Source organism: Carassius gibelio, chromosome B19, assembly GCF_023724105.1.
Source record: "Carassius gibelio isolate Cgi1373 ecotype wild population from Czech Republic chromosome B19, carGib1.2-hapl.c, whole genome shotgun sequence".
Lineage (NCBI taxonomy): Eukaryota > Metazoa > Chordata > Actinopteri > Cypriniformes > Cyprinidae > Carassius > Carassius gibelio.
The window spans coordinates 13055590-13074456 of NC_068414.1; the positions used below are offsets into that span (position 1 = coordinate 13055590).

At 36.9% G+C, this 18867-nt stretch overlaps 1 protein-coding gene across 2 annotated transcripts in view; it reads left to right on the forward strand.

Moving 5' to 3' along the window:
- The window catches only part of LOC127979658 (RNA polymerase II subunit A C-terminal domain phosphatase), a 97272-nt gene that overhangs the window by 26691 nt on the left and 51714 nt on the right, over positions 1 to 18867 (forward strand). For both annotated transcript variants that reach the window (XM_052585248.1, XM_052585249.1), the window contains exon 11: positions 9220 to 9376. In XM_052585248.1, coding sequence (XP_052441208.1) covers positions 9220 to 9376 — 157 coding nt within the window. The remainder of the gene's footprint in view (positions 1 to 9219; positions 9377 to 18867) is intronic.

Genomic DNA, 18867 nt, shown 5'->3' on the forward strand with positions numbered 1-18867 from the left:
ATTCTGCACAGAAATCTGTTATAAACTGCGCTGACATGCGTCAGGAAACCAGAAGCGGTAACGCTAACTGTAACCATGGGGTTGTGGTAGAAATAGTCGAATGCATCATTCATTTCAGGGTTTGTACAACCTTTTGAGAGAGAAATTCATGCACTTTTCAATGACTTTCAAGCATTTCACACAACTATTTCCAGCACTTTAAAGCTCTAAGATGATCCAGTTTGAATGTTATTTTTAATGGGATTAACAAAATATAGCCTACTTTGTGGTAAACACTTATGTAAAATAAAATAAAAATTCATAAAATCACAATTATAACTAGTACGCCGCAGCAGAGGAGCACTTATTGGCTTATTAGTCATTCATTTCTACCTTTTCTCTATATTTTGAAATTATAAAAATACTATTATAAAATATCAAGAAATCTGATTTTTTTGTGTATGAAATAAGAAAAGTCACAATCTTCAATTTGCTACTAAATCACACATAATCATTCAGCTATCATTCAGTACTGTTGAAAGGTTTTATGAATTCATGCCAAAACAATAAAAAACCCACTGTTACAACATTTTAAATTTAATTGTCAAAGTTTTCCATTTTTGTTCATACAGACATATCAGTTTTTACAATTTTGCTACATTATGATTACAGTTAAACCTGAAAATGACATCTAAACTCTTAAAAAGAAGACTTGCAATATGTTTTGCCACCTATCACTTAATTCAATTATCTATATCTGAAACAAAATATGTATATTAGAATAATTTCTGAAGGGTCATGTGACATTGAAGAAATATATTTTAAAATAGAAAAACCTTGTTTCACAGTGTTCATGTTTTTACTGTATTCTGATCAAATAAATGTGTGCCTTGATGAGCCAATGAGACTTTTTAAAAACATGATCTTACTGACCTCTAACGTTTATGCAATACATATACAAGGTTAAAAGAGTTGAAAATAATTTCCCCCCAAACGTCAAAGAAAACCAAATGAAAAACACTCATATGCATGATATATATGATAAAAAGTTAAGATACAGCATTGGCTCATTGTCAGCTGACCTGCAGCTCTTTCACACTGACCCAAACACAGTCTGCAAGCCTTGGTGAGCCGTGGGTTTATAACAGCATGAGGCGGAGTAAAAAAAAAATATTTTATATATATATTTTTTTTTTTTCTTTTCTTTCTTTAATGCCATTTTCATATGAATAATGCAGATCTTCTGTCAGGGCTTCCTTCCTGTTATTTGACAGTTACAGTAGACAAGTAACTTCAATTTATCAGTTTTTATAAAAGTTATTCTGCGTGGTTTGAGGCAACAGCAGAAAACCTCATTTTTTAGGTGACCGAAACAAATCCACTGAAGGTCCAGAAATGAGCTTATTAGCATAGTAATGATTCCAGTGTGCTGTTTATAATCTGTCTTCAAAGCTGTTTACTCTCTATTGTTTACCACTCATATTCTCGTTTCCACGCCGTTCCATAACCTGCAGGTCAGTTGTGACACTTGAATGAGTGGCGTGCTGTAAAGTAGCTGAACTGCACATTTTCATTATAAACAGAAAAGGCTGCCTTCGTTCACACACTAAAAGGCACCTATGTACTTAAGTGAAATTGAAGAATGAACAAAATTAGGCCAAAAAGAAATTCATTTGGAGTTTGCTTCTGTAGTTCGAAATAAACATTTAAGATCTCGGTTTCTGTTTTGATTACTTTTTTGACGTGGAATCTTCTCCTGGATCATTTCTTGTATAATTTCTATGTGTCGACACAATCATTTTCTGTATAACTTTAGCATAGAAATTGTCTACCTAAAATGCTGAATTTTTTTTTTTGGGTTAACTCAATTTTGGCTGATATACATTTCCTTTTGTTTAGAAACAACACCAAGTCTCTTCTGTGCAATTATAAACAAATCATTTTTGTTTTAGTTACTTTTGAGCATGAACTAAATAAACAATAATAAAGTTATTTTTATAATGAGAGTACATTTAAAGCTTTGAAAATAAATGATCTAAAGCAAAAGATTTTTGAAAATGTGAAAAACTTTTAGAGCTTATAGTATTTAACTTTGTAAAAGTTACTTTTTGGTTGTTAAAAAAAGGTGCGCTCGTTCAAAACATGTTGCGTTCGCTCCTTCGTTGGCGGTGCTGATTTACATCTAGCGGTTCTGTTGTGTTTGTGTAGCAAGTTCAGTGACTCAGATAGTGATGAATCTCTCCGGCCAATCAGTGAACAGCAGAGTTTACACGTCATGTTTTGCTAACGGTAGGGTTCACTTGGAACCTCAGCTGAGGTGGTTCTTAAAGTACCAGGTACTGTACCCAGTGGAAAACCCCCTTAAAGTGAACCGTACGGAGCTGTACCATACCATTCAGTGGAAAAGCATCATAACATTACACTGTTACAAGGGTATTTAAAAAAAATAATATCTATCTATCTATCTATATATATATATATATATATATATATATATATATATATATATATATATATATATATATATATATAATTCTTTTTTTTCACTTCTAAATGAAGAATTTTGTAAAAAAAAAAAAAAAAAAAAAAAAACTTTGTATGAGTATAAATGCGCCTTAAAATTGGGAGACCTAGTTTTGTTTCGACATACCAAGCAGGTCACAACTTATTTTTATTTTTTTTAATAACCAGGGCATTGGACACCATAGTGCCAGTCCTGCTCTCACATGTGATTTTGAAACAAAGCTGGAGGAATTGATTGGCTGGTTCAAAGGTGCGGATTATAGTTGGATCTCATCTCTGCAGGTAGAACACCAGGAGAAATATTGGGCATCCTATCCTGACTCTCGTTCTCGGTTAACCGCTCTCAGCTGGATCTCAGTCTACTTCCATTTGTCCTTATCCTTGCACTTGCTGTCCATGTAGGGGGCCACAAATTTAATAAAGCAATCTTCTGTCCTTGAGGAACAATTTACAAGAGTTCACAGCTAAATTTGATATTTAAACCACAGCTCTACCCGACTGACTCTCCAGACAGATACACTTGGGTCATCTGCGAGCTGAACTAATATATGGTAATGAGTTTTCAACCCTCTGCAGCAGGCCTGATGTGTTGAATGACTAGCCGGACTGCATGGAGCCCTGTTACGACAGGTCACATGTAGGCTGGTAGTGAGTGCTCTTGCACTGCTGATGAGAGGATGTACTGGTCTCCAGGCAACAGGGCTTGTTGAGTAGTTCAAGAACGGAAATGAGAGGACATAAGCGTAAATACAAAATTACCCATGTTCCTCTTTTGTTGCTAGGTAGCAAAAGAGTAAATAACCGTATGAGCCACCAAAACATGTTTCTAGGGAAATGGGTAGATGAACATCTAAAAACTTTGCTAATTTGAGAGCTTCCATGTTTACGAAAAACATGAAAATATCAGGAAATATCAGTTTTCTGCTTTTCCTCTGCCTAAAATCAGTGCAGAAATATTTAAAATGTAGCAGATTTCAAATGGGCCTGAACACATGACATAAATGAGGTGATGAACTATCAGCATATTGCTTTCCAATTAAAGGTGCTGTATGTAATTTTTATGACAGTACGAATGTATAAAAAATTCCTTAATTCCTTAATATCCTTAATATGATATTCAGGAAACTATTTTAGTTCACATACATTTTTCTCAGAAAAACACTGCTACAGCCAATTATTCTCTGTCGGAATGTCTGCTTTTGTTTTGGTCTGTGACTCCACCCACTTTCGTTTTACCCAATAGTATTTTAACAACCTGGGTTGCCAGTTGGTGGAGAAAACAGCGTATTGCTTCTATGGAAACCAGTAAATGAACTGGTTCACAAATTGCAGATTTGACCTAAAAATACCTCAACATCCATTTTAAAAACTTCTATGATGAGGAATATTAAAGCACAGAAAAATCAACTTAACTTCCAAAAAGAAATGCTCCACACTCCATTGTCAGTTGTGTTCATGTTGCATGTCCTCAATCTGGCAACCCATGTGAGTTTCATGTAGGGGTTGACCGATATTGTTTTTTTGACAGATGCCGAAATCTTGGAAAGCTGGGGTACCGATATAAAGCCAATACAATTTTTTTTAATTCATATTTAAGAATCAATAGGGCACTCAGTATTCTTGGAAATTTGTGTGCATTGTGAATCATAATTTTCAACTAAAGCAGGGGTAACAGTAATTTTACATACAGCACACAGAGAAAATGACTTGAATATGATAGTGGACAACTGCACAAAGTGCAGCATAATTTGAATTCATGAGTTTAAAGCATTCAATTAACATGGACCGACTATCACACACAAAACACATGATCATGCAGGATAAAAATGTACACTTCACAAGATCTCAGCTGGATTCGACTAAGTTTGCAAGGTTTGTGAAATTAAATATTCATTCAAATATTTGTTTAAATGATATACAGGTGCTGGTCATGGAATTAGAATATCATCAAAAAGTTGATTTATTTCACTAATTCCATCCAAAAAGTGAAGCTTGTATAATATATTCATTCGTTACACACAGACTAATATATATTTCAGATGTTTACTTATTTAAATTTTTTGCATATCGCATCTTCCTCTACACAATACCTGATTTTCAATGGGGTTAAGGTCAAGCGAGTTTGCTGGCCAATTAAAAACAGGGATACCATGGTCCTTAAACCAGGTACTGGTAGTTGAGCCAAGTCTTGTTGGAAAATGAAATCTGCATCTCCATAAAGTTGATCAGCAACAGGAAGCATGAAGTGCTCTAAAACTTCCTGGTATACGGCTGTGTTGACCTTGGACCTCAGAAAACACAGTGAACCAACACCAGCAGATGACATGACACCCCAAACCATCACTGACTGTGGAAACTTTACACTGGAACTCAAGAAACGTGGATTGTGTGCCTCTTCCTCCAGACTCTGGGACCATGATTTCCAAAGGAAATGCCAAATTTACTTTCATCAGAGCACATAACTTTGGACCACTCCACAACAGTCCAGTCCTTTTTGAAGCGAGACGCTTCTGACACTGTCTGTTGTTCAAGAGTGGATTGACACAAGGAATTCGAAGCTGAAACACATGTCTTGCATACGTCTGTGTGAAGTGGTTCTTGAAGCACTGACTCCAGCTGCAGTCCACTCTTTGTGAATCTCCCCCACATTTTTGAATGGGTTTTGTTTCACAATCCTCTCCAGGGTGCGTTTAACCCTATTGCTTTTACAATTTTTACAAGCCTCTTTTGCAATGACCTTTTGTGTCTTGCCCTCCTTGTGCAAGGTGTCAGCAGTCTTCCCCATGATTGTGTAGCCTACAGAACTAGACTGAGAGACCATTTTAAGGCCTTTGCAGGTGTTTTGAGTTAATTAGAGTGTGGCACCAGGTGTCTTCAATAGTGAACCTTTTCACAATATTCTAATTTTCTGAAATACTGAATTTGGGATTTTCCTTAGTTGTCAGTTGTAATCATAAAAATTAAAAGAAACAAAAATTAGAAATATATCAGTCTGTGTGTAATGAATTAATATAATATAATATATCACTTTTTGAATGGAATTAGTGAAATAAATAAACTTTTTGATGATATTCTAATTATATGACCAGCAGCTGTAAATGCTTATTTGCTTATTGCTGATGGCAAACGAGTTTGTTAGATTTTTTTTATTAATAATATATATATAACATCAATCGTTATAATACTTTTTTTCTATATTTTAATTCCTTTGTTTAACCGTTCTATCAGATTATTAGACAGACTTCTATCCATATTAAACAGAACTTTTAACAATGACAGTAAACAAGAGAGAGAATATGAGCACTGTGAGCTCAGGCGCTGCCGTTTTTAGCGTCGTCAAAAAAAAGAGTCCTGCCTTGAAGACATCGGCTGAGCAGAAAAACGTTTCTGCCAATATTTGAAAATATCGGCCGATATATCGGTCGGCCACTAGTTTCATGTCTGAGCAGGAGGAGTGGAAGAAACTACTCTCTCCATTGTTTTGAATTTGGACTGTAGTAACCTTTACACCCACTAGCTGTCAGTATTACATCCTGCACCTTTAAAAAACACAGCAACGGGACATTATTGGATTCAGTATGAATTCTGACTGTGGTTGACAGCGTTTAATAACTGACATTTGTGACATGACCCTTATCCAAGATCAAGGGGAATGATTTAATGAGATTAAAAAACATTGGGTGGATCTTTATCATTAAAGGGTGGTTGTGTACACACACTGCCAACACATTTCAGTTCTCTAGTTTAGTTTCTCAATGATGTTATGAATTTTGAAATTCTGTTTGTCTTGGAAATCTTACAGTAAATGGTTAGAGACTCATCACACCTGGATTTTCTGAAGTTGCTCTTACCAGCAGAGCTCCCAGAATCCTCAGCTGTCTAGTGCCAGTTAGGGCTGAAACGATTCCTCGAGTAACTCGATTACAAAAAATGATCGAGGCAAATTCGTCTGCCTCGAAGCCTCTTTTAATTTATTTTAAATCTCACGTCAGGTTCTTTCGCAGTGATTTTTTTTTAATGTGACACAACGCGTTTACGTCACCCACAAAGCGGAAGGAGACACAAGCGCTGTGTCCGAAGTCGCATACTGCAAGGAGTCAGCAGTGTTTTGATTTGAGGGCGTGTGCAAACGTAAAGATAATGTTGTGGCGTGTGTCCATTGCAAGATAGAGCTGGCATACCACAACAACGGAATTTACAGTTTAACATGGAATGGCACGGAATTTGCCAAATTTTGAATGAATTAATCAAAAATAGGTCATTGCACTTACATCAAATCACGATATGGACTAATATCTGTAAATATTAAGCCGGAATAGTCGGTTTAAATATGAATCCTGCATGTTCTGCGTGTCAGTCCGTTGTCCTGACATTTTAACCTACCCGTCAGATTTTCAATTTCGCGTCAGTATAATTAAGCAAAAACACATTTTATCCAATTACTCTATTAATCGATGGAATTTTTGGTAGAATACTCGATTACTAAAATATTCGATAGCTACAGCCCTAGTGCCAGTCACGTGCTCTCTCATATCAGCAGGAGGAGATGGTTTGTTAAAGGGGGGGTGAAATGCTCGTTTTCACTCAATATCCTGTTAATCTTGAGTACCTATAGAGTAGTACTGCATCCTTCATAACTCCAAAAAGTCTTTAGTTTTATTATATTCATAAGAGAAAGATAGTCTGTACCGATTTTTCCCGGAAAAACACGAGCGTCTGGAGGCGTGACGTGTGGGCGGAGCTAAAGAATCACGAGCGCCAGTAGGCTTTTGCGTTGATAGCGTTTGGAAGCTTGAGGACAAAACCAACCAAAACAAACCATGTCTAACAGTCAGATTCAGCGTATATTTATGATCCAGAATCAGATCCAGAGGCTGAAATTTAACAAGAGCAGCAGCAACAACAGCGTCTCTATGTGGTATGTACTGAAACTGTATATATTTGCTTAGCGGTTTTGGAAAATGACTAAGTTCCACTTTGTCGTCTTTTTTTATTTTTTATTTTTTAAGCTGTACATGTGGAAAGTGCAGTTTGATGACAACATCGCATGTAGTTTACTTGATGTGCTTACAAGCCGATAGCTAAGTTAACAACACAGAGATATTTGAAGCCGTTTTACTCACCGCCTGCGGTTCCAACACACGATCGTGACCCTTTTTCGTTGGGACTGCATTATCCTTAAGAAATAAACGATACGCAAATCCGTCGTCAAGCTGTGCCTTGTTTGTAAAACAAGCATCTTCGAAATGCAGGGAACAAACACAAACACTTGCGCAACTCTGTTGATGCTCTGTAAAAATAAACTCCATCCACTGGTCCCTTAATGCTGTTTCTCTTTAGGTAATCTGTGCAGGGTTGTCTTGCCCTGGCAACCAAAAACACACTCCTTTTGTGACATTTCGCGACGCTCTCGCTCTGATCAGTGATTGTCTGTGCACAGCCTCTCTCTGCTCTGCTATACTGGAGCGCCCGCTCTTCCGGGAGAAGTGCCCTCAGGACCCATATAAGGAAATTCCGCTCCATCTAACGTCACACAGAGCCATACTCGAAAAAAACTTTCCGAAACTTGTGACAAACCGGAAGGAGTATTTTTGGAACAGAAATACTCCTTCAAACGTACAACTTAATTGTTGAAACTTTGTCCATGTTTAGCATGGGAATCCAACTCTTTAACAGTGTAAAAAACTCAGTATGCATGAAATAGCATTTCACCCCCCCTTTAAGCTCCAGCTTCCCTCGGTTTCTCCTTTATGATTTCAGAGTTTGTCTACAGAAACCATTGCAGTTAGTTAAACATTTGATTGGATATTTCAAAGCAAAGATATGATGCTTTTTTTTCTTTCTGTTTTGCTGTTTCCTGTTTTGTCAGTGTAATGACAGTAGGTTGGCTAGTGATGATTTTCTGATGAGCTTAACCTGACATGTTGACCTTTTCAAGAAGACACTTCTGCAGAGTGTTGCTGGTCAGCATTTGGCCTCTAAGTCTTCTGTTACTCTTAGTATGAAATGAAACAAAATGAGAGATTGTGTGAATTGATGTTTAATGAAGTTTAAACTTGCTCTGACCTCACCTTTAACAAACTTTGTTCTTAACTTTAGTGCTGAACATTTGTGTCTTTTCTTTTCAAAAATGTTTAAAATAATGACTATCTTTGCATTTGCATCCATTTTAGCCCAGGTGTCAACTGAGAGTTTACACATGATGTTATGGAGAATTATTTTTATTTTATTTTATTACGATTTGTCTCGAAAATACTTTTATATATACATTTATTTAGGTCAAAACGGACCCTGATTTTGGATTCAAATTAAAAATGCTGCCTTTGCATTAAAGATTGTTCAATACTTTGTTGAAACAGAAAGACTCACATGTAGTGAGGTTAATTGGTTTAGACGCTGACTGCACTGACCAACACATCTCCCTGTGCTGAATTATCATAATGATCATGCTGTGGCTCCTCTGACAGAAGTGGAGATGTGATTGAATGTTTGCTGTCTTCTGTGGACAGGCTTGTGCTGTGTGTTTGATTTGCTCTCGATAGTTTTTTTAGGTGTTGCTCAGACCGGGGGAGCCGCTGTCTTGCTTTGGTGTTCTGTCAGAGCAAACTCAGCCAGTTTTGTTTGATAAACATATTTCAGCCGGTGACCGATTAGATCAGCCGCTGATCTGGAGTGTGCATGTAGACCTGTAGATTGATTGTTTCTGTGTTTGTTCAGGTCAGCTCAGGGGTCTCAGCAGTCGGATCAGGCTGCAGGATCGAGTCCCGATGATGAGCAGCCAGGACCTTCCCGCAGGAAACGACAGCCCAGCATGTCCGAAAGCATGCCGCTCTACACACTCTGCAAAGAAGACCTGGACAGCATGGACAAAGAGGTTAAACACACACACACACTTAGTTAAATGAGGACATTGGATAGACTTCAGATGTTTATATACATTAGTTTTACTAGTTATAAAAAGTAAGAAGTAAGCCCCACACTTTCTACTACTTGTGGTTCTCTTCTAATTGACTCTCCTCTTCCATTGGAAGAGAGGGGCGGGGTCAGCAGAGCTCATTAGCATTTCAAAAGGCATGCACCGAAACGGGTCGCTGTGTACAGAGCTGTTTTGACAAGGTAAAAAGGACATTGTTCTGAACTACCGTTGAGAAATTTTAACTAAAACATGTTGCAGACATTTCATCGAGACCTTAGAGAATCATACCAACAGTCAGATTTACGTGGTCCTATTTTACATTTTTTTATTTTGGGTGTTGACATTTGTGTTGATAGTTCATGTTCTGAATTGTTTACCATGGCGTTACATATTTAATTCATGACTGAGTCACCTTTACACTCCTCCCCCCACACAAAGCTTTTAAGATTCATAAAAGCTAATTAAAAATCCTGAACAAATATCCTGAAGTCATTCCCTGACGATGAGCCAGTGTTAATCACCCTCTGAGATCAGGACCAGCTGAATATTAATGCCGAGACTGTTTGAAGAGGACATGTAAGAAGCAAATTAATGTGATCATAGCAAAGTGCAAATTAAATTGCTGAAAATTAAAATGAAGTCCCTGCCTGATAAAGATGTAGTTACCAAACAGGAAGTTGGTGGAATTAAAGATATTAGGAATTGAGCACTAGCTTCAGTATTTAGTGCTTTGCTGTTTATTCAGCCTCATGTTGTTCCAAACCTGTGTGAGTTTCTTCCTTCTGTGGGATGGAATGATGTCCTTACTACGTTTCTGAGCCTTGAACATGGCAGTTGCATCGCTGTTCATGCAAGGTCAAAAAGCTGTAGGATTTCATTAAAAATATCTTAGGAATAGGAATGAATGTCTTGGGTTTGGAATGACCTAAAAAGTGAGTTGCTGATGAAAGATTTTTTTTTTTTTTTGTGAACTAACCCTTTATGAATGTTGGTAACCAAACAGTTGCTGGTCCCCATTGACTTCCACAGTATAGAAGAAATATGGAAGTCAGTGGCTACTGTCAACCCTTTGAATACCCAATCTTATTTTGAGTTCAGCAGAAGAAAGAGATTCATGCAGGTCTGGAACAACAGGGTGAGTAAATGATCACAAAATGATGATCATTTAATTTTTGGATGAATTACTGGTTTTAAAGTGAGAACTCATGAAGAGAAGTGTTTTCACATGAAGAACAGTAATGGGTGTACTGGGCACTGTCTTTCTGTCGGCATGTTGGGTCAGTGTTATTACTGTGTGATATCAGTCTTTGCACTTACATTGCTTTGCTTATTTATGAGCATATTTCCATGCAGCCGTCCTCTTCTGTCTGACCTTGCTCTTCATTTGAGGTCATCTTCACGCTGACTGGTTTTGCCTTTTATTAATGGTTTTATCTTATCTTTAAACTTGGTCATGGGGTAGGGCTGGGCGATATTGAAAAAAAAAATATCTCCATACTGTCAAAATTTCTTGATTAGGGCTGGTCGTGGGTGTGTGATTTAAAAAAAGGTGTGCTTGAAATGAACCCTGCATGGATTATTTCATTTATCCCAGCTTTAAATGAACATTAAATGAAACATCCGTCAGCTACACTTTAAAAGCTCAAAGTGCTGCATCAGGTTGGATATGGGACAACTTTTCTTGTCTTTTTTCCACTTTTTCTCTGAAGTGTGAAAGAGAAAGATGTGCATCATGGCTCCCTCTTAAAATCACTGACCTAGAAACACTGCTTCTTTCACTTCTTTCACTTCTTTCTCGTTTGTCAGCCTGTCTCAGTTCTCCGCTTAGCAGCTATAACATCTCAGCAGTCCATCTCAGAAATCCTGTCACTGCTGATGGTGTTTATAACAGCCGTGTTGTGCTTCCCAGGTCAGATAGCTTAATTTTTTTCTGTTCACCTTCATGCTCACACACATGGATGAAACGGAGTCACGTCTAACCAGTGGCTTCAACACAGTGGCACTTATAGACACATTTTCAAATAAATGCTTTGATATTGCCTCTTGCACAGTTGTAAATGTTTCCGCTTACCTTTTGTGCAAACATCTGGACTTTTAATTGTACTTTTAGTAGAAATTATGTAATTTGTATTTATTTTTAAAGACTTATTTAAATGAATATTGTTCCTTGTTAGAGTAAAGTTTGGCAAACTACTACTTTTCAGTACTGCTTCTTGCTGGTTCAGCTGATATTTTCTCCACACTGCTGCTTGTCACTTCGGAGAGTCGTGCCAGGGTGAACACAGAGTATAAACACCTCTCAGGGCTCACAGTCTGCTGTGCTGCATGCCACAACCAATATGTCAGGCATAAGCAATGTTTGACTCGAGCTCAATGGCATCACAAGATAATGTTCATTTATTTTAGAAAAGGAAATTAAGCTTTTATACTCCATGCTTTTATGATTTCTGAAGGATCATGAGACACCGAAGACTGGAGTAATGATGCTGAAAATACAGCTTTGATCGAAGGATATTCAAATATTTCTAAATTTCACAAATATTCAATATTTCACAATATTATTGTATTTACTGATTATTGATCAAATGAAAAAACCCTCCGTGAGAAATAAAAGATTGCTTTCAGAAACATTAAATCTTCCAGACTTTAGAAGAATGGTGTGTAATATATTTCACTGTCATGCACGGTGGCTTTGCACAAAAATAATGCATGCTGTTAATTTAAAAGGGCATGTTTTATGGTGAAGTGAGATTTGTATTTTTACAAGAGGTATGCGTGGTGACAGACATGAGATCTAATATCAAAATGACTGGGAACATCAAGCATCAACAAGCTCCAGCTTTATAGCAACTTTCTATTTCGGGGCTTTATTTAGACTATAAATCCCTTTCAGTAAAATATCCTGACACAGAGATCCTATAAAATTTCATTCACATGAGGCTGCAGATGTAAAACCTGTTCTGTATCCGTTCCCAAGCTAATTTTCTCTCCCTTAATTACTTATGGATACCATTTGCCACCATTCAATGTGTGCCCCATTGTTCTAGTAGCCTAACAGGGGTTTTGTTGAATAGCCCCCTCACTCACCAAATATGACATCGCCACTGAGGTGCACGAAACTACAGCGTTATTATTCTGGGACTTTGCGAATTGGGATATCGAGGGGCTTAGTCCTTTGTTCACCAAACCCGCTGAATGGAAATAAAATAGTTTCTATATTTAGTATGTGGAGAGAGCTGTAGCAGGCTTTTAATAAATGAGAGAGCTGAGGTTGAATGAATGTAAATTGCTCTTTGAAAAGTCACACTTTTATGGGAGCCGTTCATTTATACTTTTTGCATGGCTGCTTGGAGGATTTAACTTGTTGAAGGTCTGGTGGACACTGGTAGCACTAATGTTTTCCTTTGAGCCATTGCTAAATATATTTCTGTCACTCACAGACTCTTTGAATGGGAAGAATATGTTGACCCGGGTTAAAGCGAATGTTAATTGTTACTCCCAAAATGATTCAGAGAAGGTTTAAATGGTTTTGTAATGGCGTTAATCATCCTCAGTTGTTTTTCACTTCCTCTCATAGTCATGACTTGTCTCCGGTAGGTGTGCAAATAAACAGGGGTGACTTCCACTCAAGCAGAGTCAAGCCAGGTTAATTATGTTAAGTGTTACATACATATTATGTGTAGGAGGTCGGCAGTGATCTCATTTGCTGGTGCTAAGAATCCTCCATGAGCAATGGTAATTACTCATGCATCATATTCTTCTTCTGTAGCTTAAAAATGTTGTGTCTTTAGCTAAAGCAGTATGTCACCAAAAAAGAATAAAGATTCTGTCATCATTTACTGAGCCAAACTCATGACTTTGTTCCATGGAACTGATCTTTTTCATACAACAGCCTATTGTAGTATCTCAAAAAACAAAACAAAAAAACAGTGCAAATGATTAGTATTTTGACTGTTTGTCACAGCTGTTGTGTGGCTTCATACGACTTAAAAAAAAACAGTTCAAATAATATTGTTTTTATGATGGGTGGTAAGCTGGGTAGTAACTAATCACTAGGTAACAGTGGTAACTTCTCAGGTAGTGTGTTTCAAATGTCAGCATCGGTTAATGAAATTTTTCATTAAAATCTTTTTCATTTTTTAATGAATTTTTTATTTTGATAAAAATACAATTCACTTCTAAAAATACAAGCTACAGACAGTCCTTCATTTTTTTGATGCTCTTTTCAAAAAATAATTATTGCTATAAAAGTAGGAGATTTATTTAAAGTCTAATTGAAACGTAAAATGAACAAATGAATGATGAATTGTTATTGAAAATATGACTCCTCTTATACATCATGTGCTGTCTGTATTAGATTGACCAAGGTTTTTGTTCGTGAGTGCACCTGGAGCGCTTTGTGCTAATGTGACATTTTCCGTGTCTGAATGTAAAGTTCACAGGAATTGTGGGTCTGAGTGAACTGTGGTATGCTGGACTAAAGAATACATGAAGGTCAAATGGTTTCCAGTTAAATGCAAAAGCTTTTTGTTGGATTCATTTAGTTTGCTTCAGTGTAGCTTATTTTACCAACCAGTCCCTGCTGTCTTGACACAGAAATTTAGACTTGAAACAGTGGCTTCCCATTTCCCATGAAACCATTCACATCGACATTGGCATGCCGACTGATCTATTGTTATAAATAAATTGAGCAACCAGTGCTCAATGCTATGGATGTAGCACAACTGAATATATAGCACAAAAATACAAATGAAATGCAAAATCAGACTTTGCCAGCAGATGGCACTTATGAAACAGCAATAATAGTGTTTCCTTGGTTCCTGCTGTAACAATTGCTGAAGCAGGAAATAAATGTTCACTGTCTGTAGTAGAGCAAGGGGTTGACGGGTATTTTTGTGCGGCAAGTGAGGCAAGGTCTGGGAACTGGGATTAATTTAACTTCGGCTTAGGGCTAGTAGCCGCGGCTGCTTCATATTCTTTTAGTAGCCTACAGCTTAGCAGTGATGATGACTTTTTACCTGAGATATAAGATTTGTTGTGTTAACTTTTTTGAAATCCTTGCTGAACATGCTTTGCAAATAGCAATGGTACTGTCCTCCACTGCCACCGATAAAAAGACAAGTTCATGGTTGATGACGTAATGAACGAGATGCATTTTAAAGCTACAGTCACTTTCACTTGGAAAGCAGATGAATCTCCGTTAAATCAGACTGTTTGATTAATTTACCGGCAAGAGTACTTATTTTTCTTTAGTTATCGGTTTTCATTTATTTATCGGAGCAATCAAAATTACATCATTTTCACCCAAATTGTCTGATAATCTATCTTTCCGATGAAATATTGTGTATCCCTAAACATGGGTATGTATTTTATTTTATTTTTACATACCTTTTGTATGTATTTGTCTGTACAAGCGCAGGAATTTATTTATTAATCTATTTCAGAAGTACTGTGTATATATAATCTCTTTGTGTTATTCTGAGTTAATACGGCCATTGCAGGTTGGTTTGTTCTTGAAACATCACCATTAAAGAGAAAGAAATGTACGCAAGCCTGAGTGCTGTGAATTTTGAGGTGGGGAGAAAACATGTTTTCAAATGTCATCCTGCTTCTATTAGCTCTGCAGCCTAAATGTCTTTGGCATTCTTCAGTGTTCTGAAAGCTTTGGATGAAGAAAAAAAGAAATCCCTAATTGGCTCCCTGGCAGTTATCATATTGTGTTGCGAAACCCGACATTGAAATGTCACCAGTGAACCACAGTCCCGAAATCACAATGTGGTTTGCCAAGAAGCATTTTAGGACTGCGAGATCATGACGTGCATGTGGCCTACATGACCTTTTTTCATCCAGACGCCGTACTATCTTGTCTAGCAGCTTGCAATGTTTGATGGGAATGTGGCCTTGGACCACAACTCAACCGCTCAAATGTTAAGTCCTGTATCAGATTAGGCAGAATGTTAAACGTTCAACTATTTATTGGCCTGCAGTTTGAAATGGTTATTTCTTTGGCTTAATGTCCTTGTGCCATGTGGGGGGAAGAGATATGTCTGAGGCAATATGTTATTGTTGATGTTTTCTCAGTTGGAAGCAACGATTTAGTCAGATATGCACGCTTCCACACATCATGGCAGTCATTCTCCAAACAACAACCGCTGCATACTCTTGTCTGATTGTATCTGTTGACTTGTTTGATGTGACCAGAGGATTGGCAGTTTGGGAGCTTTAGAAATTTGTTCGTCGTTTCCGTCGCTTCCTGATGAGATCTGATATGCATTGCTGTTTCACACTTGTAAAAAGGGATCTTGCAGATACTTTAGGAAAAATGGTCTGCACAGAGACATATCCTAATATACATGCCACTACAAATAAAACCATTACATTTAAATACATTTAAAACAGTGTTTTCAATAATTTCAGCAGCGTGCAGATCTTCGTTTGTCAGACTGTGGTGATATCAGCGCGGACAGTCGCTTATCACTCACATAATCTACCATATATCTATAATAACAGGAAAACATATCGTTTTGTGACATGTTGTTATTATGATAAAAATATGTGGTTTTAACGAGAAAAGATGACGTTTTAATGAGATAAGTATATCGTTATTATGACATAACATCTCGTTATTATGAGAAAAGATGTCATTTTAACGAGAAAACATCTTGTTAAAGCGACATAACATCTCGTTATTACGACATAATTGAGCGGAAGAAATAATGTGTGTTTGGCAGCAATGCATCACCTTACGTATATCGCCTCAATTCTGTGTTAAAACTATATGTTTCTGGTCTCTAGGTATTTGTATGGAAAACAGTAGTCTAAATAAATTTAGTATAAATGCACAAACACTATAGCTTAATCACAAAACTACTCCTTAAATACATTGAATACATGTCCACATTTAATAATATAATCAAATTCTATATGAATAGCCCACGTCAACAAAGTCAAGCAACACAAACCTGTTTCATGATTTGAAACAATATCTCTCATTAGAACTGCCTTTAAACTGGAAAGAAATAAAGATATGAAATTTATCATGGTAATTATAGATATCGATAGTATCAACATATCGCCTAGTCCTATGTTAAATCATCAGGTGGTTTGCCAACAACAGTTTCAGACTGCATTTATTATTACAATTATTCTGTCGCAGAATTGACTGTTCTGTTGTTAACTGGCACCTTGAGTTCAGGTTAAGATGTGTGTGATTGTGAACTTAGTCACATTGTTTTGTGTCAGTGAGCTGGTCTGTTTGTTATTGTGAGATCGTTCTCTGAGAGTGTGTGTGATGAAGTGTGTTTGATTGCAGTTCTAGCACCACGTTATCAGCTTCATTGCACATTTCACACCTCAGCTCTCTTTGGGACCCGCCTCACCACTGCTAGCACCACGTTAAGTGCTAACAAGTTGAGAAATTAGACCAACGTCTTCTCTCTGTCTGCTGCCCTTTATCTCTGCCTCTTCTCCCAAATAGTGTTCCTCAAATGCTAAAAGTTAAAGCCAAGGGGCGTAAATTAACTTCATTTCGAATGAAAGATTGCTAGTAGCAAAGCTATGTGCTGCCTTTGTCCTCATAGCAACAAAAATCAAACCGAATCATTTTTTTTTTTTTTTGCATTTGCCGTCATTATGCACTATTTTTTGTCACTTTGAAACGTTTGAAAATGCAAATGAAGTACCTGGAATAACAAAGGCTGGGTGTTAAAGGTCTGTATCCATATGCATGTTTCCTCCAAATATATTCACTTTCATATAATTAAACATGGTTTAATATAAATGACTCCATAATCCCACCCACTCCAGACACAGCACTTAAGTTGTCAAGAACAGAGGGCCGTTTTTGCAGCTGTAGGATGTATTACATTACAGGGCCATATAGGGCAGCAGTGCATAATTATGGCTGATGATAATTGTATGATACAATACCAGTGCAAATAATAGACTTACAGATTTATACTCGTCTCAAGAGTTTTAGAGCAGCATTGCTTTAACTTTTTAGAGCAGCCCCCGTTCTAACTGTTTTTGTGATTTGACTGCAAATGGTTTAGGCTTTATTTGATATGATGGTTCTGTCGCATGCTTTCAGATTAATCCAAGACTGAGAACAGGAGCCTAATGTTTTATACATGGGCCCAAATATACAGAAACGTTTAAAGGTTTGGGGTCAGTAAGATTTTTAAATGGTTTTTGAAGTCTCTTATTCTGACCAAAACTGCCTTTATTTGATCACAACTACAGTAAAGTCGGCACTTTTGTGAAATATTGTATTATTGAAATATTGGAAATATTATAAATGTATTTTACAAATATTACAAACCGAACAAACGTCTGCATGTTTCATGAACATTATGAAATTAAATCTTACATTTTGGAGGGAAAAAGGTCAATATTTTCAGATCTGTGAGGTGTTCAAACTATTTTGGCCACCACTGTGTGTGTGTATTTATATATACATATATATTTATCATCAACCCGCAAAGTTTTAAATGATAGCGTACATTTATGTGTTCTGTAGCTAAATTGGTAGAGCATTGAGCTATCAAGCACAAGATTGGGGGTTCGATTCCCCGGGAACACATGATAGGTAAAAATGTATAGCCTGAATGCACTGTAAGTCGCTTTTGATAAAAGCGTCTGCTAAATACATACATTTAATTTTTTAATTTAATTTTAATTAAATTTATGTTGCTTCTGTGCCACATTAAAAAGGTATATTTGCCTCTTTTTGTGCTTCAAAAAATTTGAAAGAAAGACTGTGCTAGTCTTTCAAGTAAGGCAAGTATCAGAAGCATTCTTACCGTAGTTAGTTCCACCACAGAAGATCAAGATGGTGAAGGAGCTCAGCATAAACCTACAGGAGTCCTTTATGTAGAAAGAGACCTGAGAGACATGAGAGTATTTCCATACGTTTAAAACAAGCACTCAGGGGAACGTATGGGAGATAAGTTCAGACATTAGTCAAGCAGTGAAGTGACCCTGGATGTGGAACAGAGGACCATGATTATTGAACGTGCAGTTGTGATTGAAGTGGGGGGAAAAAAGTACAAGGTGAGCAAGAGTGCTTGTCAAATGCAAGGCTTGACAGTGAAAGCGTTTCACTTGCATTTACAACTAAATATACAGACAAATATACATAACTACAGACTCATGGTTTCAGAGCAGTTCACAATCATCTAAACTTATTCTTAGTCAATAGAAGTTAATTTTTCGTATAGTTCCAAAGACCTAATTTTTTTTTTTTTTTTTTTTTATTGCTAGTCAAGCAAAAAGTGATGTTTACAATGTGTTATACCAGAAAAACTTTGAGGGTGTTGGGGGGGGAAAGCACATTATCATCAAGAGGGAATTTTTTTTTGATCAGAGCAACCGAGAAAACCCTCGAGTTTCCTACCAAAGACTTGCAAGATGACCTGATGAATAGAGGAAACAACACGTGAATGCTGAGT